At 33.7% G+C, this 25,695-nt stretch overlaps 1 protein-coding gene across 1 annotated transcript in view; it reads left to right on the plus strand.

The window, feature by feature from the left end:
- Nucleotides 1-25,695, plus strand: part of CFAP61 (cilia and flagella associated protein 61) — a 142,406-nt gene that overhangs the window by 15,765 nt on the left and 100,946 nt on the right. Inside the window, exons 8-11 of the mRNA XM_087961089.1 lie at nucleotides 6,254-6,407; nucleotides 7,747-7,814; nucleotides 9,083-9,161; nucleotides 23,338-23,521. Of these exons, the coding sequence (XP_087817215.1) occupies nucleotides 6,254-6,407; nucleotides 7,747-7,814; nucleotides 9,083-9,161; nucleotides 23,338-23,521 (485 nt within the window). The remainder of the gene's footprint in view (nucleotides 1-6,253; nucleotides 6,408-7,746; nucleotides 7,815-9,082; nucleotides 9,162-23,337; nucleotides 23,522-25,695) is intronic.

Genomic DNA, 25,695 nt, shown 5'->3' on the forward strand with positions numbered 1-25,695 from the left:
AGATAACTCATAATATTTCACCCCTTGTTTGAGTAGGATTGAAATGGCTCCCTATCATTTTATCGCTTGTACAGTATGTGGGCAGCAGATTTGATTATGGAAGGTTGCCTGTGGGCTTCTGTGGGTTCTAAATGAAGTATTCCTAAGTTTCTAGAACTTCAAGTAACTGTCCTCTACAACTCCTAAAAAAAATTAGAGACAAAAATATATCCCATCTTACTCAAAACAGATTATTTGTCATGTTTTATCTTTTATACAGACTTCCAATTCAGTTTCCTTCTAGGCTTTTATTTATATTACATGTCAGATAATAATCATGTTGAGATTTACTGTTGATATGATTCTTTTATATTTTGTCATATTCCAAAACACAAAGAAATACACATATGTTCAGCTATTGGATAGGGATACTACAGCTACAGATGCTAGTGTGGGAATGCTAGTTTTTGACTGGAAAAAAATGCTACTATGCCTAATGATAAGCCATTTGCTGCTGTATCAAAGGCAAAGGTTGGGTATGTCAACATCCAGAACCATATCTTAGTAATTGTGAGAGCAAAGATAAAACAACCTAATTCATTATGGATGGAGTTTGGCAAAATAAGGATTCAACTGGCTTTTCGAACTCCAATCCTGTGCAGTTGCACTTGAAATCTCTTTATTATATTGCTTGGAAAGATATGTAAGTTAGATATTACATATAATTAAGCATCAAGTCTGCTTTGATTGTTGGGCTATGATATTTTATTAGAGGATAGGTTGTTACAATAAAAATATGCACTTTTTTCTCAGAAATGTGTTGTATGTATTAATATATAAAACATAACAATAAATAATATTGTATTGCAGATAAACAATATTTTTATTGTAGTGCTCATCAGATGAGAGTTGTGCTGGCCTGTCATCTGTTTTTGTGTTGAAATGCTCAGCATTTTATTACTCTCTTACTAGTGAGAATGTTTTAAAATAGATATATACCATATATCTAAAATAGATATACCATATTATTCCATATGTACAAAAGGCATGGGAGTTTAATTGAACTACACTCTATTTAGAAGCCTTCATTTTACAGAACACACAAATAAATATTGTCCTCTGCAATAGGATGAGTATCCCTATTCTTTAAAAAGTAAAAAACCTCTAGCTTTATTTTAAAAAATTATTTAATAATTTTATTCTTCAGGAAAAGTATTTTTAAAAGTATTTTCAAACATCATTGGTTCATTGATTAATTAACTGATAGAATTTTACCACTCTTCTTTGAGAAGGCTTGTAGAATGGTTTTCTCATTGCTCCCTGTTCCCCATCTCCTATAAGTACCGTATATGCCTGATAACACTGAATTGTTCTGCAAGGTATTTGTCTGTTATTTAGGCTTAGCTCTGTGTTGGCATACTAGTGATTCAATTATTATTATCAACCACCATCTTATTTTTGGCAGAAATGAGAAGTTTATTGGTTGCATGTAGCCTAGCTGTGCCAGTTTTTGCAACTTCCTAGATTCTGCCTCCATCCAGAATGTGCTATGAAAAATTAGTGGCAAACTGGCAATCTTCAGTGATCTGAGCTTTCACTTAAAAAAAAAAATTCAAATAAGTATATTACATCTCAGTAAACGTAATATTCCTATTTGAGTAAACTTGCTAATGCACCATTCAAAACAAGGAAGACTAATAGCAATAGCACTTAGACTTATATATCGCTTCACAGTGCTTTACAGCCCACTCTAAGCAGTTTACAGTGTCAGTATATTGCCCCCAACAATCTGGGTCCTGAAGAAATCAGTTCTGCTTCTCTAATAATAGCACTCTGTCATTGTCACTCACCCTTTAGAGCAGCTTTTGAAGACTAATCTTTAAAAAATGTGACTGTGAGTTGCTGAAAGCTTGGTTCCCTTCCCCAGACATAGATTTTCCAACTGTAGTTTACAAATTATGATTTTAAAAAAATTCTAACCATTCTTCCTTAAACAAAAGCCAAAGCCCAACTGTGTTTGCACAGCTAGTAAATTATGTAATCCTAATTCGCAATAATTTGAATATAACTACAAATCATATTCAAATTTTAAAAAATCAGTACAAAATAAGATGAAGTCAGAATTAACAAGATTTTGTTTGGCTGTTTATTGTATTGATTTATTGCTACTCTGAGTGATAAACATAGAAGTAAAAATACACAAAATAAAAAATAATGAATAACAACATAAATAACAATGACATAGTAACAACACAATGGTACCTGAGGGCAACAGTGACACATGCTAATCATATAATGGCACCCAAGAATATTTTATCTTTGTTTCAGTTTAGGGTTGGGTTGTGCGATACTTCCCATTAAGATGGAGCCTGTCTAGAGCAATTTCATGTAGGTCTGTATCTCTCCTTACATGACTTATTTTTAAACATCTGACTGGCCCATTCTGAAACTGTTGCAGTTTGTCTGGATGCATAAATTGAATTGCCAATAGTCTTAAGTTGAAACCTGACCAATACAATAAAGTGGACTATTATTTCTTGAGATTAGGAAAATATTTCAGTACTCTTAATTCCAAAGTTTTACAACAATCTTCCCAATCTTGTGCCCTCAAAATCAGTGCATTTTAGTCCTCAGTTTCATAATAGTTGCTGATGGTATTCTTTATTTGAGTTATTGGTTGAGGGGGAAAAAAGGGATGAAGAATTAAAGAAAAATGTAGCTTGTCTTAGAGCCATCTCCAAACTGGCAAGTACCACATAGCTACACTGCTGTGCTGCAGAGCATCAGGATGTATTTGTAAATTTTTTGTGATAAGAACTCTCCTAAAGACTACTGAAAAGAATCAAACAAATATTTGTAATGTCCCCATTTTCAAAAATACATATAGCTACTATATACTATATAGATCCTTGACTGGAAGAAAATAAATGAGAAGTTAAGTATATATTATCCAAGCTGCATATAATTTGGGTTGTTATTCTGGATAACACAAGTCAATCAAAGCCAATTTGAACAGAATTTTCTTCATCTATTCATTAGGAATAATAGAATGCAGCCTAAATATTCCTCAAGTGATATAATTTGGGAGGTTATATGAATAGAATAGAATAGAATAGAATAGAATAGAATAGAATAGAATAGAATAGAATTTTTTATTGGCTAAGTGTGATTGGATACACAAGGAGTTTGTCTTGGTGCATATGCTCTCAGTGTACATAAAGGAACAGATACATTCGTCAACAGTCAGGAATCATCAGATACAACACTTAATAGTCATAGGGTACAATAAGCAATCAAATCATACTAGGAAACAGTATAAATCGTAAGGATACAAGCGACAAAGTTACAGTCATACAGTCACAAGTGGGAGGGGATGGGTGATAAGGAGTGACTAGAAGATTAATATATACAGTATATGTTTCAAATAAATAAATAGTAGCTAATTATATCAAACATAATTGCCCCATTTGGGTTGTTATTTAAAAAAGAAGAAGAAGAAGAAAAGGTTTTACAATGGCACTATCTGTGGATGAATTAAAAATGGAATATGAAAAATTAAAGGAGGGAGAACAAGAAGGCAAAGATTCTTTGGGAGCTGTCTTCCACTTTTTAGAAATGGTGATTTCTACTTATCAGCAACTACATGGGAAAGAAGGAGAAGAAGAAGAAGAGGGAGAAGCCATCTTTAATGGACAAAAAAGTTCAACTAAGAAAGAAAATAGGAGGAGGGGAAGGAAAATTGAGAATTTAAGATTTAACAAAACAACCAAGAAAGAGAAAAATAAGGTGAAAAAAAGGTACAATGTTAGAAAGCAACAGAAAAGAGAAATACAACAGAGAGGGGAAGTTAAAAAGATGGAGGTTAGGAGAGGGGGGGGGGCAAAAAGGCCAGACAGGAGAAGAAAGGGAGGGAAAAAGGGAAAAAAAAGTCACAAAGGCTTGAAACAAGATGCTAAAAAGCAGATCTTTTTCAGTGATAAAGGGTAAAGCATAATTAAAGAAAGATTCTGCAAGAGTACATAAGATAGTATTGTAGTATTTGCATTTGAAATAGTGTATTGGAATATTATAAGATTTAATAAAATATTAAAATATTAAAATGTTTAATAATGATAGATCTCAATATTCAATAAAATATTAAAGAGAATGTGTAAAATGATTAATGTTTAGTTATAGTTTAATTTGTTATTGTCTTAATGTTATTATAAATTTACTATTTCATTTTCTTATTTTAAAATAATGTATTAAGTAGAATTAGAATAGAAATTATATATTTAACTATATTATAAATTTATTATTCCTTTATTTTAAAATGCAACATGTAGAATGTACTAAGCAGAATCAGAATGGAAATTATGTATTATTTTAAGTGTCAATTTAGGGGAAAGATAGAAAGGCGTCACACTTTAAAAGTGATTACAGGGGAAATTTTCTGTTAAAGAGAAGAGATAAATAGATAATTGGAAAAGAACGGACAAAAGATACAAGTATAATGATTTTAAAATAAGATGAAATAAATAAAATATAATTAAGAGAGAGAAAAGAAGGGAGAAGTTATATAGAAAATATAGAATGGTAAATAAGATAAGAATGGTATATAAGGTGAGCATGAATTTGATTTAGGTCTGTAAAAAAAGATGTAACCCGGGGCTAAGCCACTTTCCAAAAAGAAGTTTTATGTTTTATGTTTTGTGTTTTGGTTAGCTATGTTTGATTGAGAATTAATAAAACCTTGGAGGAATAAAACTAAAGGGAGAAACAATGAGAAATTTGGAAAAGATATGTATAAATGATAATTAAGGAGGTTTTATGTTTTTATGTCTTGTTTTATGTTTTGTATTTTGTGTGTTTATGTTTGATTGAGAATTAATGAAACCTTGATAGAAAGAAATATAATTGAATAAAAGTGAAGGGAGAAACAATGAGAAATTCGGAAAAGATATATATGTGTTTAAATGGAAATGTGATAATTTGGAACTATGCTGTATAGAACAATGTTTTATTTGCTTTGTTAAAATCTATAAGCAGCTTTTAGAAAGGAGGTTTTATGTTTCTATGTCTTATGCTTTGTTTGTCAGAAGTTTTATGTCTTATGTTTTGCATTTTGTGTGTTTATATTTGATTGAGAATTAATAAAACCTTGATAGAAAGAAATATAATTGAATAAAAGTGAAGGGAGAAATAATGAGAAATCTGGAAAAGATATATATGTGCTTAAATGGAAATGTGATAATGTGGAACTATGCTGTAAAAAATAATGTTTTATTTGTCTTGTTAAAACTTATAGGTAATTTTTAGAAAGAAGGTTTTATGCTTTTATGTCCTATATTTTGTTTGTCTTTAAAAAAATCAATAAAATTTGTTTAAAAAAAAACATAATTGCCATAAATTTCTTTCAGTATTACAGCCAATAGGTGTCTCTATCTGATGGAGCATGTAAAAGGGGTGATCTTATACCATACAATTCCCAGTGATGCAAAGTTATTGGGGGAGGGGGAGTAGAATTGTGTGGCTAAAGCCCTAGCTCATTTTAAAATGTGGTACACTTAAAAAGGGCTAGAATTTTAACCACATGGTTGCGCCATGACTTTTTTGCCCTTATGTGGATGCCCTGTATCATCTGACTACCTATTGGTATCTGATTAAACTCTAATTAAATAGCGTGTTAAATAAAGTTATTAAATTAAATAAGTTTTAATTAAAACTAAGTTTTAAGAACAGCCATATTGGTAGACACATTATTTTAAGAACAACTTAAAACTAATCAGATTAAACTGGAATATGTGTGCTGTTTTTCAAATCCTGTACGTGGTTTTGAAGAGCCCTGGTGGCACAGTGCTTAGAATGCAATATTGCACACGAATTCTGCCAACTGCCAACAGTTCAGTTCTCACTGGCTCAAGGTTGACCCATGATTCCGTTGTTCTGAGGTCAATAAAAGGGGGCCCTTGGCAATTTGCTCACTACTAAGGTAAACCATTTTGAGAGGGCTGTAAAGCACTATGAAGCGGTATATGTCTAAGCACTATTGCTATTGCAGCTGAAAAATCATCATTGATAATACAAACAGTGCACTGCTTTATGCCTCTTATTTTTATACTTTTATACTTATACTTTTATTTTATAGTTATGTGTCAGAGGTCCTCTTGCTATATTATAAGCAAGGAACATGAATTTTAGTACAAGAAGTTAAATGATATATTTTCTTATCTTATGGGATTCCATATCTTTTGAAAAAAAAAAACACTTAACAGCATTTTAACGGATGTTTCAGGATAATGGCATAGCAGTGGGGTTCATGAGCATATGTTCTGAAGTGAATGTAGAGCTGCTTCATGACTGCTTTGACTTGAGACTTTTCCATGGACTTTGCAAACCACATCCAGATGATATTCTTAAACCGCCATGCATTTCAAGTGAGATTACAGGTGAAATCAAACTATTTTGCAAAATTTAATTTATTGCTAAATAATACATTGGGCTAATACATTTCCTAGCAGGGTGATAATACTCTTTAATATGTATTAGTAATAATTTCCACAGAGGAAAATATGCATCAGAAACAGTGTATGAAAAGTAATTACTAGTTATATTAACTTTGGGGAAAAATAAATTTTACAAAATAAATTGTGTTAGATTAACTGACATTTTTAATAATAGCTAGTTTTTAAGTTTCTTAAAAGTTAATTTGTTTGTTAAGCATCAAGTGATTTAACAATCAACTGTTTATCTCATATTCCTTGCAAGTTTTTGGAAGATTCCTGCTTCAGTAGAATATACTGTAACTCTATATCAGATAACTCCCAGGTTACATGCCATTAGGTCATAACGCTATCTAAGAATGTGGTACATATTTCCAAAACTAGTCATTCCCCCTGTTGGTATGAATATATTCTATGCAGGTGTGATTACTATCTTGGGCCCACAGAAATAAAGCCCCAATCAGGTCTACAGGCTTACAGGCTTAAAAATAAGTCATGGACAACTGCATGTCTGGCATGTCTCTATAGATGAAACAAGGCATTTGGCTAGGCCAAGATGATGGGTGGAGGTGGAGCAGCAGGTAAATGTAGGCTGTGGACAAAAACATCCCATATGCTTAGTGACCGCTGGATTGCAGCAAAAAGCTTTAGTGATGCACCAGATTCCTGCAAAAGTGATCTGATAACATTAATACTGATACAACATGTGCTCTCTTAAATCCCCCCAACCAACAAAGATCTAAGCTGCCACTATTTTATATGTGTGCAGCTTTCAGGTATCCGAAGAGGTATCCTCCCTCAAATGTAGTCACTAGCTCTTTAATTGATCATAAATGTGGGATAGAATAATCCATCTGAGAGATTTTTCTTGTACATAAGCAGCTGTACTTGGCTCCTTATCCCCTTATTCTAGGTTTTGGCTAATGAAGAGATAATATTAAGAAATTTGCAATCTTCATGAATGTATATAATTTTTAATTGAAATTATCATGAATTTATAAAAAGTACTGTCTCTCTGAAGTTTTGAAAACTAAAATGGATAATTATAAAAAATTGAGTATAGGTGATTAGACACCTCTACCTAGAAGTAAGTGCTGTTGAGCTCAAAGGTATTTCATTCTGAGTAGACGTATTAGGAATCCACATTTCAGAACTCATTCCCCCTGACGAAAGTTTAAAAAATGTATAGAATTGAATATAAAAATCAGTTTATACTGTAAGAAAACTGCTTACTTTATAATATATTGTATGTTTTGTTTTCTCTCGCTCCCATTTCCCCATTCAGGAGATGAAAGCATTATCTTAGGAAGTCAAAAAGAAGTGATTATGGATACCCAGAGTATAGATATGCAGGTAAATATGGGCAGGAACACTGAGATGACTGAGAATCTCCTAAGACATATACAGGATTAGATTAATCTTTAGTTTGACTCAAAAAGGTTATGTAAGGAACAAGCCTTGAAACATTATGAGTCTTCTGACCACAGAAAATAATGGAAGTTGAAATTTTCTCCTAGCTCCCTCCTGTTCATTAGTGAGCTGTTAATCTATACTATTTTCATACAACCTTGAAAAAAGTGGCCAATGAGATGTCTTTTTCAGAATAAAATGAAAACATTTGTTAAAATTCATTGTTTCTTGCTTGGCTGTACATGGAGTAGAGACAATAAAAAAGAATGCTTGAAATTGTTTATGAAAAACAAAAAAAAAAAATACATTCTAATATTTTACTGCATTTGCCAGGTGGTATTTTCCTCAAAACCAACAAAGAATTTGTATTTTCATCATGCACATTGAGCTCATTGTTCAGCAAGAGTTCATTGCAAGCATATTATATATAGAAACTCGGTAGTTGTTTTCTGTGCTTGATCATAGCCAAAAGGCCAAGGTGGCCACGGCTAGCCGGACACGTGAAATGTGTCAGCCAGATGGTGAGTTGTCCCATTCCATCTTCATTTAGCAACCACAATTGGGCTGGTAACTGGGTTGTTAAGTGAAGTGGTTGCTAAGTGAAAGCAGTACTTACTATCTTAATTCAACTTTCCTTTGCTCTTCAGAAGGTTGAAAATGCAGGGGCTGACTGTAAAATTACTTCTTCATCACTCTTGTAACCATGTACAATGACAATAAAGTTCTTCTAATTCTAATTCTAATTCTAATGAACCATTACTAAACAAGGTAGTTGCTAAATGAGGACCACCTATAGACATAATTGGGAGATGAGAAGTCCTTCTAAAGCATTCTAAATTATGCATTGAGACTGCATGGGTACAGAATCCATATTTGCAAAAATAGATGTTCAACAACTTTATGTACAATCAAGCAATCCTTATCCTTCATTTTCATTTCTCAGAATATTACAATGCAATTTTCTGATCAAATGCTTATTAAAAATGTGTGTTCAGAAATGAAAATATTGCCAACGTGTATGTGTACTACACAAAAAGTAATGACTACAATATTTCATAATCCCCAAAAAGTCTCTTATGGTTTCCAAAAGAATGCACCAATACTATTGATTAGATATGGCCAGAAACTCAAATATTGTTTTCAGGACATAACAGAGAAGTATAAATGCTGTTAACAGATTTTCCCCTCCCCTCCAATTTGTATTCTGACAGAAAACCAGCAAAACTGGAAGCATCTTTTCTCAAGTTTCAAATGCAAATGCAACACTCTCTAAAGAAAGTATTCAGGCAAGTCCTCTGAATCTGATATCTTGCACCCTTAATCTTATATATATTGCTTATCTATCTATATCTTCTACATCTAGGTTTATTTATATCTTCTAAATCTAAATTAAGAACTAGATAACAGTTTGTAGCAAGAAATTACAGAGGTAGCCAGAGAATTTTAGCAATGCATACTGGTATGATGCTTTCTGATGCTGAGTCATATAATTCTAGCTTTTGGGAGGCATCTACATTTCTCTGTCTCATGATGGTTGACTTCATTTCTTTTACATTTTAAAAATGTTTTTCTTATTTTGATTATCTGTAATTTCAGCTTACTATTTTTTATTTCATCATTTCTTTTCTTACTATCATTTTCTGTAGATTCTTAATTCATTATACTTCATATAAATTGCAAGATTATTACTCAATTTTCTGCAAAACACTACTATTTTCTCCATTATATATTCAGTCAGAATCATTCTAGAAGAATATAAATTTGAATCAAACCAGTTTAAATGTTCTATTCATAGACGATCACTTCCCCAAGTCCCATAGGTTGCACAAAATTTTTAAAGCATATTAAAATATTATTATTTAAAATTAATAGGGGTTGAATCTTGGCCCCTACATTTGGATATTTTGTCAGCTCTTTTGAAGAATATTTAAGAATTTCAGGAAAAATGAAATGCAGTAGAGATCATGTTTCTTTAGATAATTTCTCTCTTCCTTTATAAAACTCCATACTCACTAGTACAGTTTACATATATAGAATAACAGAGTTGGAAGGTGTTCCACCCTTATTTGTTTTTCCAAGGAAAAAAATGGCCTGGCCACAAAAAATACATTTATATGAGGCAAAGTGTAGATAGTAAGGCATTTTTCTTAGAAATAGCAGTGAAGATGTTCCTAATAATAAATAGAAATGTAACTTCAGTGTAAGTTCTGTAAACTTCAGGACAGAAGCCTTAACATTGAAGTTTACAGAGAACCCACACACAGAGGTCAGTATTTACATTTTTATTTTCACCACCCATTGGAGCACAACATGGGAGTGATCAGAACTCTATACCAAAAAAGGTCATTTGCAGCAGTGCCAAGAAGATTCCACAACCAATTGTATCCTCAGAGCAAAGATAAACTTCTACTCTAAGTGCTTCAAAAACTCTCACTCAAAGTGCTAATGGACCAGATGACTGCAAAGAAATACAATCCTTCCACACACACCCCAATCCAGTCAGAACCTATCCTTTCATCCCCACAAAACCCAATCTCCACTGTCAGTGTCTATCCTTCCATCCCCCACCCCACCATCACAACTGATGCACACACATAAAATCCATGCATTTGAGTATTGAAGAACTCTTTCAGACACCACACTCCAAAAAAGAAAATAATAATTTAATCACCAGGAAATTAAAAATAGGAAACTTCTGTGCTCGAGAAAGATTTGTTTACTTCAACATTTTCCACCTAAATAAGGTGGAAACTGGAAGATAAATATTTTTTGTTTGCAAAAGGAAATATAAAAACAATCTGGGGATCAAACACAAGAAAACCTATGCACTGTCATGCTGTAGTTAAGCCCCACTGAATTCAGTAGTTCTTCACAGATATACATGCATATTCAAAGAGGATAACAACCTAAGTTACCCCTCTTTTTTTGGGGGGGGGGGTAAATTTTATTGGTTTTTAAAAACAAACATAAACAAACAAAACATAAAAACATCAAACTTTCTTCCATAGGTATACAAGCAGTGTGCCGGTTGGTTTACAAATTTTTTTGTGCATCTATTTTGTAGTCTTCAGTTACAGTTACATTGCATAATAGCTCATATTATCAATCAAAAATTGAATACCCTAGTATCATTATTATTCAATCATTTGACTATAATTTTATTCATTCATATTTTACAAGATAACCATAATTTACTTACCCGTATATACTCGAGTATAAGTCGACTCCGAATATAAGCCGAGGCACCTAATTTTACACAAAAACTGGGAAAACTTATTGACTCGAGTATAAGCCGAGGGTGGGAAATGCAGCAGCTACTGGTAAATTTCAAAAATAAAAATAATTAATTTGGGAAACGATCTCACTATCATGAAAGGTTTAATTGATTCACTAACCCAAAAGAAGAAGATGATGATGACAGCGGGAGGCAGGAGTCACTCTCTTCCCTCGAGTATATACAGTAGTTTATTTTATAACAATTCATATTATCCTCCCAAATCTATCCTAAAAACATTTTGTAGATATAATAAAAAAGAAGTACATCTTTATATATTTTTTTAAAAAATCTACATATTTCATTATTGTATTTTATTATCTAACCATTGATAGAAAAGGTCCCAAATTTTATAAAATTGTTTATCCTCTTGTTCTCTAATTTCAAATGTCAATCTATTCATTTCAGCACATTCCAATATTTTCTTAATGATTTCCTCCTGCGATGGTATTTTCTCATTTTTTCAGTTTTTAGCAAATACAATCCTAACCGCTGTTAATACATTTACAATCAAGTATTTCAAATCTTTGCTATATGTATCAGGTAAAATTCCCAATAAAAATATCTCTGGTTTCAAATCTATATGTTTTTTTGTCATTTTTTTCCAACCACATGTGGATTTTAGTCCAATATTTTCTAGCGTCCGCCCAAGTCTACCACATATGGTAATATGAGCCAGGTGTCTAATGACATTTCCAACATTTTTCGGATTTATTCTTGAACATTCTTGCTATTCTTGTCGGGGGGAAATGCCACCTGTAAAACATCTTATACACATTTTCTTTATATGCTGTTGACATTGTCATTTTATAATTTTGAGACCACAATTTTTGCCATTTCTCTAAATCAATCCCATATCCAAAGTTCTTCCCCCAAACAATCATAGTTTCTTTAACTTGCTCTTCTTCTAGTTTAGTTTCTAATAAATATCCATACATTTTTTAATCACCTTTTCATCAGTACCTGTCAAAATCTTATCTAGATCAGTCAATTTATCATAGAAACCTTCTGTTTTAAAATCTTTATCATACCTTGAATGTATTTGCGCATATGAAAACCAATTCATCTTTATACCTTGTTCCTTGTTGTTATACCTTGTTGTTTTTGCATAGATTTAAGTTCACCCTTTTCATTCAACATTTCCCCATATCTAACTGTTTGTTCCTTCTTGTATATTATAGGATAGGAAAATGCTTCAATAGTCGATAACCAGACTGGAATTTTCAAATAACATTGTCTTTTAATCTTCTCCCAGTTTAACCACAAAGACTCCCGTATATGATGTCTTCTAAAATACCCCTGCATTTTAGTTCCCTTGTATCATAAAAAAGCGTGTCACCCCAACAACAAATCATGTCCTTCTAATGTCAACAATCTAGTATTTCTTAATGTTATCCATTCCTTGAGTTTGTAGCTTGGTAGTACAACTCCCAATTAGGTAAACCAAATCCTCCTCTAATTCTAGCATCTTGCAAAAGTTTTAACTTCATTCTCGCTTTCTTACCTTGCCATATATATTTCAACACAATTTTATTTAAATCTTCAAAATAGTCTTTTCCAAGCCTAATTGGAATTGTTTGGAACAAATATAAGATTCTGCGTAATATATTCATCTTGATTGTTGAGATTCTCCCTATTAGTGACAGTTGTAAATTTTCCCATTTCGCCAAGTCTAGCGCTATCTGCTGTTTAAGTTTGATATAATTATTCTCTTTTAATGTACTACATCTTGCTGTCAAATGTATCCCCAAATACTTGATCTTATTCATGACTTGAATTTTCACTAGATCTGCCAATTCTTCCTTTTGTCTTGATATCATATTCTTTGTCAAAATCTTTGTCTTATCTTTGTTTATTTTCAAACCAGCCACCTTGCCATATGCCTCTATCTTTTCCAATAATTTTGATGCTGTTTCTAAAGGGTCTTCTAAGATAAAAACCAGATCATCCGCAAAGGCTTGCAGTTTAAATTATTCCTTTTTAATTTTCATTCCTTTTATACTCTTTTCATCTCTAATATTTCTATTTAACACTTCCAAAGTTAACACAAATAGCAAAGGTGATAGTGGGCACCCTTGTCTTGTTCCTTTTCTTATGTTAATAGAATCTGTCAATTCTCCTCTATCATTACCTTTGCCATTTGCTTGTAGTATATAGCTTCTATTGCTTGAATAAATTTTCTGGCAAAACCCATCTGTTCCAACAATAATAACATGAATCGCCAATTTACACTATCAAATGCCTTTTGTGCATCTAGAAATATCAAAGCCATTTGTTTTTCAGGATGTGCCTCATAGTATTCCAAGGTATCCAAAATTACTCTCATATTATCTTTAATTTGTCTCTTTGGCAGAAATCCATTTTGGTCAGAATTAATAAAGTTATTTAAATATTTTTAAGTCTTTCTGCCAATATTGAAGCAAAAATTTTATAATCTGCATTTAGTAGAGAAATAGGTCTATAGTTCTTAATTTGCAATGGATCAGCCTCCTCTTTTGGAATAAGTGTGATATAGGCTTCTGACCATGATTTGGGTATCTTTTTCTTTAACATAACTTCATTCATAACTTCTAGCAATGGAAGATTCAACGATTCTTGTAATGTTTTATAAAATTCTGCCAGAAGTCCATCTGGGCCTGGTGCCTTTCCATTATTTTGCTTCTTAAGTGCTTCAGTTAACTCCATCATGGTTATATTGCTTTCTAACATTTTTTCAATCTCTTTAGGTATCTTAGGTAAATTAGCATTCTGTAAATACTGCTTAACTCTTTCCTCATCAATATTCTCTTGCTTGTATAATTTCCCATAAAAATCTCGAATGATTTCCTTCTTCTCTTTACTGCCATGGCAAACTTGGCCTTGATCATCTATTAACTGCAATATTTTCCTTGATTCTTTCTCCTTTCTCAATTTATATGCTAACCATCTACCTGGTTTGTTTGCATCTTCAAAGTAGTTCTGTTTAGCACCTCTAATTTTCTGTGCTAATTCTTCTTTCTCTATTTGACCCATTTTGTGTTTAATTATATCCATTTTTAGCTTAATGTCCTTTTTCTGTGACATTTTCTGTAGCTCTTTTTCAAGTCTTTTATACTCATTCTCTAGAGCTTTAGTGGCTTGCCTTTTCCTAGTATTCTTTTTCCTTGTATAATCTATTATCAAGCCTCTGGCATATGCCTTCATTGTATCCCATACATTCTGAATTGATGTATCTTCTTTTTTATTTTCTCTAAAGAAAAAGGCCAATTCTTTCTCCATCCACTGTGTAAAGTCTTTTTCCTTTAAAATAGTATTGTTTAACGTCCATCTCGATCTTTTTTGTCCTTTCCATTTAATTGTCATTGGATTGTGGTCTGCCCAAGTACTTGTTTCAATATTTATTTCTTGAATATTAGATATTAATTCTGTTGACATCCATATCATATCTATTCTGGACCATGATAAATGTCTATTTGAATAGAAGGTATATTGTTTAGTTTTAGCATTTCTTTCTTTCCATGTATCTTTTAAATTTAATTCATCAACCATTTTAAAAAAGGATTTGGGGAGAGTCTTTCTGTTTTGCTTTGTTGTTGTTGCTGTATAGTCCAGTTTATTGTCTACAATTCCATTAAAATCTCCCATCATAACTATATTGGCATAGTCCAGTTCAATTATTTTCATATGTAATGTTTTGTAAAATTCTTCTTGTTTGTCATTCGGAGCATAAATTGCAATCAGGAATGTTTTCATATTATTGTCCATTGTTTCCATCATTAATACGCTTCCATCTTCATCAGTATAGATCAATTTTGCTGGGGTGGTCTCTTTAATATATAAAACCACTCCTCTTTTCTTACATTGGGTCAAAGAAGTAAATATTTTCCCTAATTTTGGCTGTACCAACAATTGTTCATATTGTTTTTTAATATGTACTTCTTGTAGACAAATTATATCAAATTTTAATTTCTCTAATTTATGAAAAGTTTTCCTTCTTTTAATGGCTGAATTAAGTCCATTTATATTAATTGTAATCATTTTTTTCTCTTCCATGGTTATATTTTATAGTTGGGTTTAGCAGCTCTCGTAGATCTTGGTTCACATTGTTCTTTGGCTTCCACCTTTCCACCTACTGTGCCTTCTTCTTTTTCAGTCCCCATTTGACAGTCCTCTTGGAATTCAATTAGTGAAATCTCTTTTTCTGCCTATTCCTCTTTCCTTCCAAAAAATTCTGTACAAAATAATTCTGCTTTCTCAATTGAGTCAATTCTATGTCTCTGTTCTTGCCATGTGAACATTAACCCTTCTGGAATCAGCCATCTATAATTCACCTTTTTTTTCAGTAGCATTTTAGTCAGGAATTGATATTCTCTTCTCATCTCTCTCACTCTTCTGGGTATTTGTTTTAAGACCACAATCTCCTTGCCTTTGTATTTCAACATTTTCTCTCTTGCCACTTGCAATGTTTGCGTTTTAATGGCTTTCTTTGTAAATCTAATATGAACTTCTCTTGGTAAGCTATTTCTCATCGCATATCTTGTAAAGACTCGATATACCTCATCTATTCCATCCATCATCTTCTCTTCAGTTATTTCCAAAGCTTCAGCCAATATTTCTATCATTATCTCAGCTAGATTTTGTCCTTTTTCTTCCTCTATGTTTTGGAATCTAAGATAAAATTCTGATCTGTCCATCTCCCTCTCAGCATACTACTTTTATCTTGTTCAACCACAGTTAATCTACTATCAATGTCTCCAATCTTCTTGTCTCTTTGTTTATCTTCTTCAATTTTTTGGAATCTCTCGTCATACTTCGACATCATTTGTTGAGTGTTCTCCACTTTTTCATCGGTTTTCCCTGTTCTTTGTTCAATGTTCTCTGTTCTTTGTTCAATATTCTCTGTTCTTTGTTCGATGTTCTCTGTTCTCTTTTCAATAGTCTCTGATCTTGCTTTAATATCTTGGATTCCTTGCATAATCATCTGCAGAGACACTTTTTCGTGTTCTTTTTCTTGCTTTAACATTGTCTGTATTGAACGTTGTCCTCCAGATGGTGGGGAGGCAGAAGTAGAAGTTGAGGAACCAGAAGCTGTAAATTTCCTACTCATTTTAAACAATTCAAAATCTTCAGGTTCTTCTAAACCTTAATCCAATTGTGAAGTAGCCAATTATAATCCAAGGTAAAAAATAAAAATGGTAGAGAGAAAAAAGCCCAATAGTAATAAAAAAAAGGGGGGAGACAAAGTTTCTTCAGGTTCTTGTAAACCTTAATCCAATCAGTAGCTAAGTAAAGAAAAAGACTTAAAAAGAACAAAAGAAGGGGAAAAATTCTTCAGGTTCTTCAACACCTTAATCCAATTGAAAGGTCTCAAATAGAAAAATTAGCATAAAAATGAACCAAAAAGGTGGGTGAAAAAAAACAAAAAATGCCAGGAAAAAAAAAGAGAAAAGGCTTTTTAAGGCATTCCCTTTAAAATAAAAAACTTGAAGATTGGACTTCCCCCCCCCAAAAAAAAGACAAAAACAAACTCCAACCAGGCCAAACACCCAAATAGTTATTACAAGAATAAAGATTTAAAAAAAAATACAGTAAACCTGGTAGGGAGGGGTAGCACAACTTAAAACAAATAAAAAGGGCACACTGCACTTTGTTTAGTTATCCAAGGCTCTTATTATAACTCTCTTCTCCAAAGACTTATCACCTTTTCTTTTCGTAAGCTTCAACACCAGGCTCCAGCTGTTGATAGAAATCCAGAAGAGCACCTGCAATAACACTCTCCCATGCTCTTTCCTCTATCTTATCACGTAACAATGTCCTTGAAAAGGAGTCTCAGTTCTTTCTTTCTCAGCTTTCTCAGCTTCGTCTGATCACAGGAAATAAAGCATTTTCAAGCCTCTAGTTGGCAGTGTTACAAAGTTTCTTTGCTTTCACTTTCCCCCTCCTTTCCCAAGCAATAACGTAATAAAAATTACCAAAAAAAAAGAAAAAATATTTTAAAAAGGGAAATAACTAAGTAACTAAAGGGAGCCTCTAGCCTAAAATATTACAAAATCAAAAAGGAGAAGAAAAGATAGGTATAAATAAGAAAAGAACCAGTCCAGTTTCAAAATACAAAATCGCGTATAGAAATCCAGCAATGAGAAGAAAAAAAAAACCCTTACTTTGACATTTCCGTTTAAAATTGCCACTTAATCACTTCTGTCAAAACTTTTACAGATTCTTTCTTTTCCTTAGGGTGTCCTTTCAAGTCTTAGAATAAAAAAGTTCTCACCAAACCGGCACACTTTCTCTTTCTGCTCTCTTCCATTTCGGAGCTGTCCCAACTTCAGCAGCTTTAATGGCTGCCTCTTTGCCGCTGGCAAAAAGAGCTTCTCCTGGATCTACCAGGGACTTTGCAGTATCCCTGGGATCAACAGGATGCGCTCTTCACTTTCGCCGTCTCTTCGGGACGGTTTAGATCCATTTGGACCGTCCAGGGGCAAAGATATCGGCTGCAATCTCAGACCTCCGAGATCGCATGCTGTATCGTCGCGACGCCAGCTCCGCCCTCCTTTTCAGTTACCCCTCTTTTTGACTCAATGATTAAAGATGAATATCTGCAATAAAGAGCTGCTCCTGGGAAGCTGTTAGATGATCTGGATTTTCAAAAACCCTTATTTACGTGAAGAAGTTTCATGGATAAAGTAGTCTCCTCCCTATAAACACTTACCTCCTATTCATAGAGGACACCAGAAGAGGAAAAATCTAGTATCCTAGTATTCTCCATTTCCTATGACATTACAGCAGTGGGTTCTTCCTTTCTCCTGTGTCCCTTTGAGTCAGCAAATTTGTACTTTCTACTTACTGTTTTCAATGGGTACTTCTATTTCAATAGTCTTTCTACTTTCAGCTAAAGTAAAATAATATGTCCAGTTTTGAGAGGCAATTATTTGAGAAAATGCTTAACTTTGGGGGTAAGAGAAAACTTATCAGATGCCATAAATTATTATTTGAGATTAATTTGATTCAGAAAATATATTAATATTGAGCATATTAATCCTGTAGTTCATTCCAGTAGTCACCGAACTGGTAGTAACACCGATTGAATCCCACCCCTGATTTCTTCTAATACATAGGAATGCCCTGGTTTGTTTGAGAATAATTTATTTATTTAATTAAGGATTATTAGTAGAAATAATTAGTTGGATCTTGCTGGTTGGCTTGTGTACAGTAATATACTGTAAAAATTTCTGATCTACTCAGAAATAAAGAAAACATCTTTATTACCACAAGAGTAAAGTCGTATCTGTTGACTCCATGTATTTCCTCATTAGAAGAATTGGCATTGCAGATTTTGTAAAAGTGTTCACTTTTCTTGCAATTATTACATTGAACCTCCTTAGCAGGACACTTTATATAGATAGCATAGAAGATGCCAATGAAAACAGAATTTCTCCAACCATTGACTGTTACAATACCTGCCTTTTAAATATTAGAATTTTAAAATATTTTTCTTCATAGCCATATAAATATTTTATTATGTTATTATATTCATCATTTATACCATTTTAATTTTATATAAGCTCATTATTTTGGTTTTCTTCCATAGCTCTGTCCTTTCATGTTGAACAAGCACAGATGGTAGTGTTTATAATTATTTATTTGAATGTATGTGCCCCCCAATTTCAATGGACTCTTACTTTTCCTACAGTAAGTTCCAAACGTAAATGTTCTCAAATATGGGCCATAGCTTTTCCCCCCAATTAACTACACTCTGTCATATTTTCAAAATTATTCAAATTATATCTGTTAAAATAACAATGTATTGTAACATTGATTGATCTTTTGTTCAAATAATTTTATTTCTACATGTATTTACATTAAAAATATATGAGTGCCATCTTATCTATCAATTGCTAAGAAAAAACTATAAAATACATGCAGCATTTTTTACTTTTAAGGAGTAAGTTGTGCACATTTTCTTGCTTTTCTTTCACATTGTAAAGAGATCACTTTGAAACATCTGAGTCCAAACAGAAAGATTCTGTAACTGAAAAAAGAATTCATTTATTCAATCAACTTTCCTAATAATCAAAAGTAAAAAGAGATGGCTGGTCTCTCCATGTGTGTTCAAATGTGTTAGCAAAAACTATTTTACTTATATATTTGATTTTGGCATTGACTGATTCCATACTGACCTTAGGTGGCTCATAAAAAGAGTAAGACAAATAAAGAACAGATGGCAAATCCAGCTAATAACCCAAGACATATGAAAACACAGCCAGCAAAGGATTCCACCCACCATAGCCCAGGGCCTGTGAGAACAGTCTCAGTTTTAAGGTCCTCTAGAACATCATTGAGGGTAGAAACCACCTGGATCTCAAGGTGAACCACATTCCAGAGGATGAGTGTTGCAACAGAATAAGCACACTTCCTGGGTCTTGACAGATGACACTGCCTGACTAAAGGAACTCAGAGGGCATCAAACCCAGTATCAGTATGGGCAATAGGCAGTTCCTCAAATAATCGCGCCCTATAACATGTACAGCTTTATAGGTCATAACTAGCACTTCAAACTGGTAACTAGGTGACATGGGTGTATCAAGGCAAATCTATCACTGCCTGCACCTGTGCATTGTAGACTGATTAATACTTCTGAATGTTTTTTAAAGGCAAACCCCATGTTCATTGCATTACAATAGTAGAGCCATGGGCTGATTGGATAGTTTTTGAGTGTAGGGAACCAAAGAGAAACAGAAACTGCTTCTGATTCCTTCAGACAAAGTGTTACAAATGGAGGAATATCTATTTGGAATCAAATGTACTACTTGATAATTAGTTGTATCTTCTGGTCAGAAACAACTATGCGCTCTACATCTCTATTACAGTTTGTCTGGAGCAGGGGTGTCAAACTCGTGTCGTCACAGCAGTGTCACATGACATATCGGGACTTTTTTCCCCTTCGCTAAACCAGCTGGGGGCAGGGCCAGCACATGAGGCATCTGGCCTGCGAGCTGCGAGTTTGACACCCTTGGTCTGGAGACAAGAGCCTTAAGGCATAATACATACTGAGATTTTTTACAGAAGTGCTCAGTAAGTAGTGCCACCCGGTGGTCATAAATAATAATGTACTAAGAATCCTATTCAAAGTTGGGTCTGGTCAAAGATAAAATGCTAGACTTTCCACTGATTTTGTCTTGATGAAAAGACTGGTCTGTTTAATTGGCTCACTAATCTTCAAGGTTGCCAGATTTAGCATATTATTGTATAAAGTCTGAGGAAATTGGGCCTTTGCTCTGACTATGCATTGCACAGGGTTTAGCAGTTTATTTAACTTTTGTTACACTCCAGCACAGGGTTCAGAAACAAAGAACATGTGACAGTTACTTTTGACAAGATATAGATGTGGGAGTTCTGACCATTCCTGTCCTCTTCCCATCAGACAATCCACATTCCATTCTCTTCCTAATATAATTACTGTACATTTTAAATAATTGATTACAATTGTTAGACACATGTTAAAGAGGAGGAGAAAGGAGAAATCTTCCCCCTACTTTTCAATTACTTCATTTCTCTCTTCCATGAAAATACTCCCTTCCCAATAAAGGACTGTTTGTTTATTTGTTTGGCTAGTTATTTATTTATTCAGGCTTATAAATCATTTCATTTATCACTGACTGAGCTGTACTCTCCATCCATAATAAAGGTTAAAATAATAGTAATGTTACATAATAATTATTAATTCTGTTGTGCTGAACAAATATGCAGTAATACAGATAAGTCATACAGTAAAGGGGGAGGGGATATCCACTTTATAGAAATACTCAATGGCTAACTGAAACATATCTTAATGTTTTTCCTAAATTCCAGAAGGGTTGGAATGTTGTAGTCATGAGGGATGGGTAGCAGCAGAGAAGGTTCCTTTCTGAGGTCCTTTGTGATAACATTTTCTAGAAGAAGGGATCTAAACAGAATCTTCTTTTCCAAATACCACTGGGAACAAGTGGGTTCAATCAATGATGGTAATAAATCAAGGACTACCTGTATTAAGGTAATTCCAACACTCCCAGCACCTCCTCTTTTGTGACCTAGAAGGGCTGCCATCAATCTTCAAGGCCTCACTACTCTCACATAACAGAGTCTTGGGATCTTGATTTCTAGACCTAGAATAATGTGAGAGATCCTCACAGCTCCCTGCTGTTTTCAGAACAAATGCCTGAAGTATTATTTCAACATCAGTAGCAGGTAAATACACAGGTAACCTGTAGAATGATCATCAATGTGGTGTAGTGATGAAGATGCAGGTCTAGAAACCAGGAAATTGTAAATTCTAGGCCTCTCTTAGATATGAAAGCTAGCTTGGTGACTTTGGGCTAATCTCTGTGTCTCTCAGTCCAACCCATCTCACAGGACTGTTGATAAAATAAGATAAGATAGTATTGTCATTTTTTTATTGGGAGCATACTGGCCAACATTAAAAATGAAATTCTGTTGTGAGGAAAATAAGAGGCAAGAGTATTAGATATGTTCACAAGAAGTAGTAGTTCCATCATTTAGGGAGCTATGTTTGGTGGGTCCTAGGCAGAAGGCTCTCTCAAGTGTGGCGCATTGTGGGAATAGCCTCTCCCCGAGATTAAATTGGCACCATTATTCCTAACTTTACAAAGGTCCTCAAGACCTGATTGTACCTGATTGTGAGGACGCCAGAGAACTGGCAAACTAGTGGGGTGGTTCCATTATTTGAATGAATAAATGAATGAATGATACTGCTAGTACAACATTTAGGGTAAAGCTTCCTCCAGCTAAGATCATAACTTGCTTCACAGCCAGACTAGACCCTTCCACTGTTCTGAATTTGACCCATACTTTGGATTGCTGAATCCCTCTAGGAGTAGTAAACTTACATTTTCTATAAAGCTCACAACCTATTCATTTGCAGATCCGTAAGGATTTATATCAGAAGCATTTAAATTTTCCAGGAAACCATGTTAGTTAATAGCTTGTCTCTTGCATTATTTTCACTATAAGAAGTTTAAAATTAAAAAACTTTCAAATGTTTAATTAGACATTGCAGCCTCCACACTGACAACATTCTCTAGTAATCCTACACTTTTGTAGGGCATCCCCATATTTATCTATTATATTTGTCCCAGAGACAAAAACAGGTCTCTGGGACTGAATGTTCTCAGGTACAAACAATTCAACATTTTTTTTCTTACTTTTTTCTCTTCCTTAGAATTGACTTTGTATATACTATATCCCATTCCATGGATTGCTTGAAACTGGACACTTGTAAAAAATATTCATTCTGAATTGATGGCTTCACTTTTTTCTTATTTGTTTACTGAAATTCGAACTAATTAGAGTTAATAAAATGTAGGCAGGGATGGTGTTCCTCATATAAAAGTACTAGACAACCGATGATCCACTACATCTTCCTTTTAGAGATGTTTCCTTATCAAATTCTTCAGTGCCTTCAACAGTGACAGAACTGCCTTCGCTGAAAAAGTTGGTGATATTCAAAGATATCTCTGCCTTCAAAATAGCCCATGTTGTACTATATACCACAGTCAAACATCAGCAAAGGAAATGTTTTATGACATTTTGTATTATGTCATAAATTGTTTTGTGATAATTTTTATGTAATTAAATGTTTTATAAAATTTGCCAAAATTTGCCAAATTTCAATTTTACAGGAATCATAGGTCCCAGTTTTGGGATGCATTTTATAAATTAACTTATTTGAGGTATCTTGGTTTATTGATGTATGTATATTCTGTCATTACTATTTTGATAAATAACTCAAGGTGGCTAACTTACCCTAATGCTCCATTCTTCTCCTAGTTCCTGAAACAGCACCCCTGTGAGAGGAGTTCGCCTGAGAGAGAGTGACTGGTCCAAGGTCACCCAGTTGCCTTTCGTGGCTAAGATGGGACTAGGAGTCACAGACTTTTGGTTTCTAGCCTGCTGCCTTAACCACTACATCAAACTCATCCTCCTTTAATATGTATTTTATTTCATTTTAGTTTATATTTAGTGAGTGTTTTTGTGTGCATGTATGTGTATGTATATACACATACATAGTATATAGATATAGGATGATGCATATTACTGGTTTTATATCTGTACTCTACTTTTCAAGATGAAGTCTCAAAGTCTTTGTGAATAATATTGTGATACTCTACTATAAATGAAACCAAGCCTCTCTTTTTTATTGCTTCTTATTACAGAAAGAGGGAATACTTGCTCAGGTTTCATTAGAACTGCCATTAGAAAGCGACAGAAGTAAGGAGCTGAAAGCAACTGAAACATCACCTAGTACTAGTTTTGAAATGCAACCTTTCCATCCTCTATATAAAGGAGAAGTAAATGCATTTTGTATTCAGCTCTTTTGTATTGATGAGCAACATGAAACAAGGCAAGTACATATTAGATACATATTGGTAATATTAAAGCAATTTAAGGGCAATAATGAGCCATCTTTTATATTATTGAGCTATGTAGTATTCTATTTACTTGAAATAGATATATCTTGCCTATCAAGCTTTTATAACGTCAAGTTATTTATATTTTATAGGTAAGTAGAAAATAAGTAGGACAGTTCACTGCAGATAAATTTTAATGTAAGTACATTAGTGGAACTTGAAAATAAATATTACCTTTCTGATAAAAGTAGTACCAGTCATTTAGTTATATAGGAACATTGAATTGGGATAGCAATGGTAGAACATTGCAGGAAAGGGAGTTGGTCTTTCTTTCTGTGCTACTATTACTATAATCCTAGCAATTAATTGACATTTTTATTCTGAAAGAAAGAGTTGGGACAACTTACCTGCCTGTAGTTCCTAGTCCCCCATTCAGGAATGTGGAGCAAACTGTAATGTCAACAAAATAATGATATATGCACAGAGACATCATCAAACAAATGTCACTATGATGTACAGAATGTGTGTCTAGCATCTGAATGAATTACTTCATTTGTGGCATTTACAGGATGACATTGATACCATTAACCATGATACCCTTTTGACTAGCTGGCCATAGTTGGGACATAGTATTATGCTGGTTTTCCTTCTACTTCTAGGATCAGTTCCAGTCAGTGTGATGATGTAAGGGGATATGGGAATAACCTTGAGGAACAGGAAGAACCACAACCAATACAACAGTCAGATAAAATAAATTTGAATCCAGAACAAAAATATAGTTTGAGAAAGTAAGAAACTTGACCCTTCTTTGTTCTCACAAAGATAAAGAGAGGGAGAGGAGATGCAAATTCAGATATGCAAGATTCTGTTATTTTAATCATATGATGAAAGTAGTAGATGCATTCATAACTTTGGCTTTCTAATTTGATCTACCTCAAAAGGCTGATGGATGTGAGGAGAAGTCTGCCCATGGCCTTTCATATGAGGTGCCTCAGGGCTTGACTCACTCTCCATTACCATCTACAAGAAAACTGTGGGTGAGGTCATTCAGAGGCATGGGATGAGGTAATAGCAATGTACTATAACATTCAGCTGTATGTCTCTGCCCCCAGACAGCCAAGTGACATTGAAGAGATTGGGTTTTAGTGTCTAGAGACCATAGAAGTCTTAATAGGGATGCACAGGGACTGCATAGGATGAAAAGGCTTTAAATCCACTCTAGCAAGACACTACGCTTTGGGTATCAGGGCCTCCTGCTTCTGCTGATTTCCCATCCTTAGTTCTGGATGGGGCTGCACTACTCAAGACAAAATTGATATACAATTTCGGTGTCCTCTTCAATGCACAGTTCTTGTTTGAATAGCAGCCATGACCTGGGGAACCTTTGCACAAATTAATGTTATGCACCTCTTATGCCTGTTCCTGGATTAGGTGGCACAGTCTATAGTAACTCATTCTTTGGTCACCTCCTTAATGCAAGGCACTCTACATATGACTGTTGTTAAAGAACATCAGTTGTTCCAGAATGCAATGGTCTGGGCAATTATGGGGGGCTTTTTTGTTATACATCTGCTCCATAAGCTGCACTGGCTCCAAATTTGCTCCTGGGTATAGCTGAAAGTGATAATTATAATCTAAAAAGCCATTCATGATTTAGGGCCAGGGTGTCTACTATGTCATTAGATTAGGTAAAAGGGACATGTTCTAGGTCCCATCAATTAGGGATCATCATCTAAAAGTGTGCTAACTAATTTAATTTAATTTAATTTAATTTTTTAATTTTAATTTTAATTAATTCAATCTAATTTTGCTTTTAATTGAGTCATGAACAATTATTCTTTTGGCCTCATCTACTTTTGAGAGGGCACTCCCTTACCTGCTTCTCTACAATCAACTGCAATACGTAGCTTGAAAAACCTTGCCCACTTTAATTTAAAAGCAACTTTACCCATTAAACTACCACTCAAGATGCAAGTGTGGCATTTTTCCTTTTGAAATATTCAGATATCTTCTGTAACAGTACCTTTTTCTCTACAATGTCCTCTCAAAGGCAAACCAACAGATGTCCTGGAAACATATTGTAAACCCATGGGTTGTTTTTGCAGAAAAGGCTATACAAACATATGAGTAACATATCAGGATTTATCTTACCAAAACTTTCCAAAAC

This window comes from Notechis scutatus, chromosome 3 (assembly GCF_049901735.1).
Source record: "Notechis scutatus isolate UNSWTSFEM ecotype Mainland chromosome 3, rNotScu1.2, whole genome shotgun sequence".
Taxonomy (NCBI): domain Eukaryota; kingdom Metazoa; phylum Chordata; class Lepidosauria; order Squamata; family Elapidae; genus Notechis; species Notechis scutatus.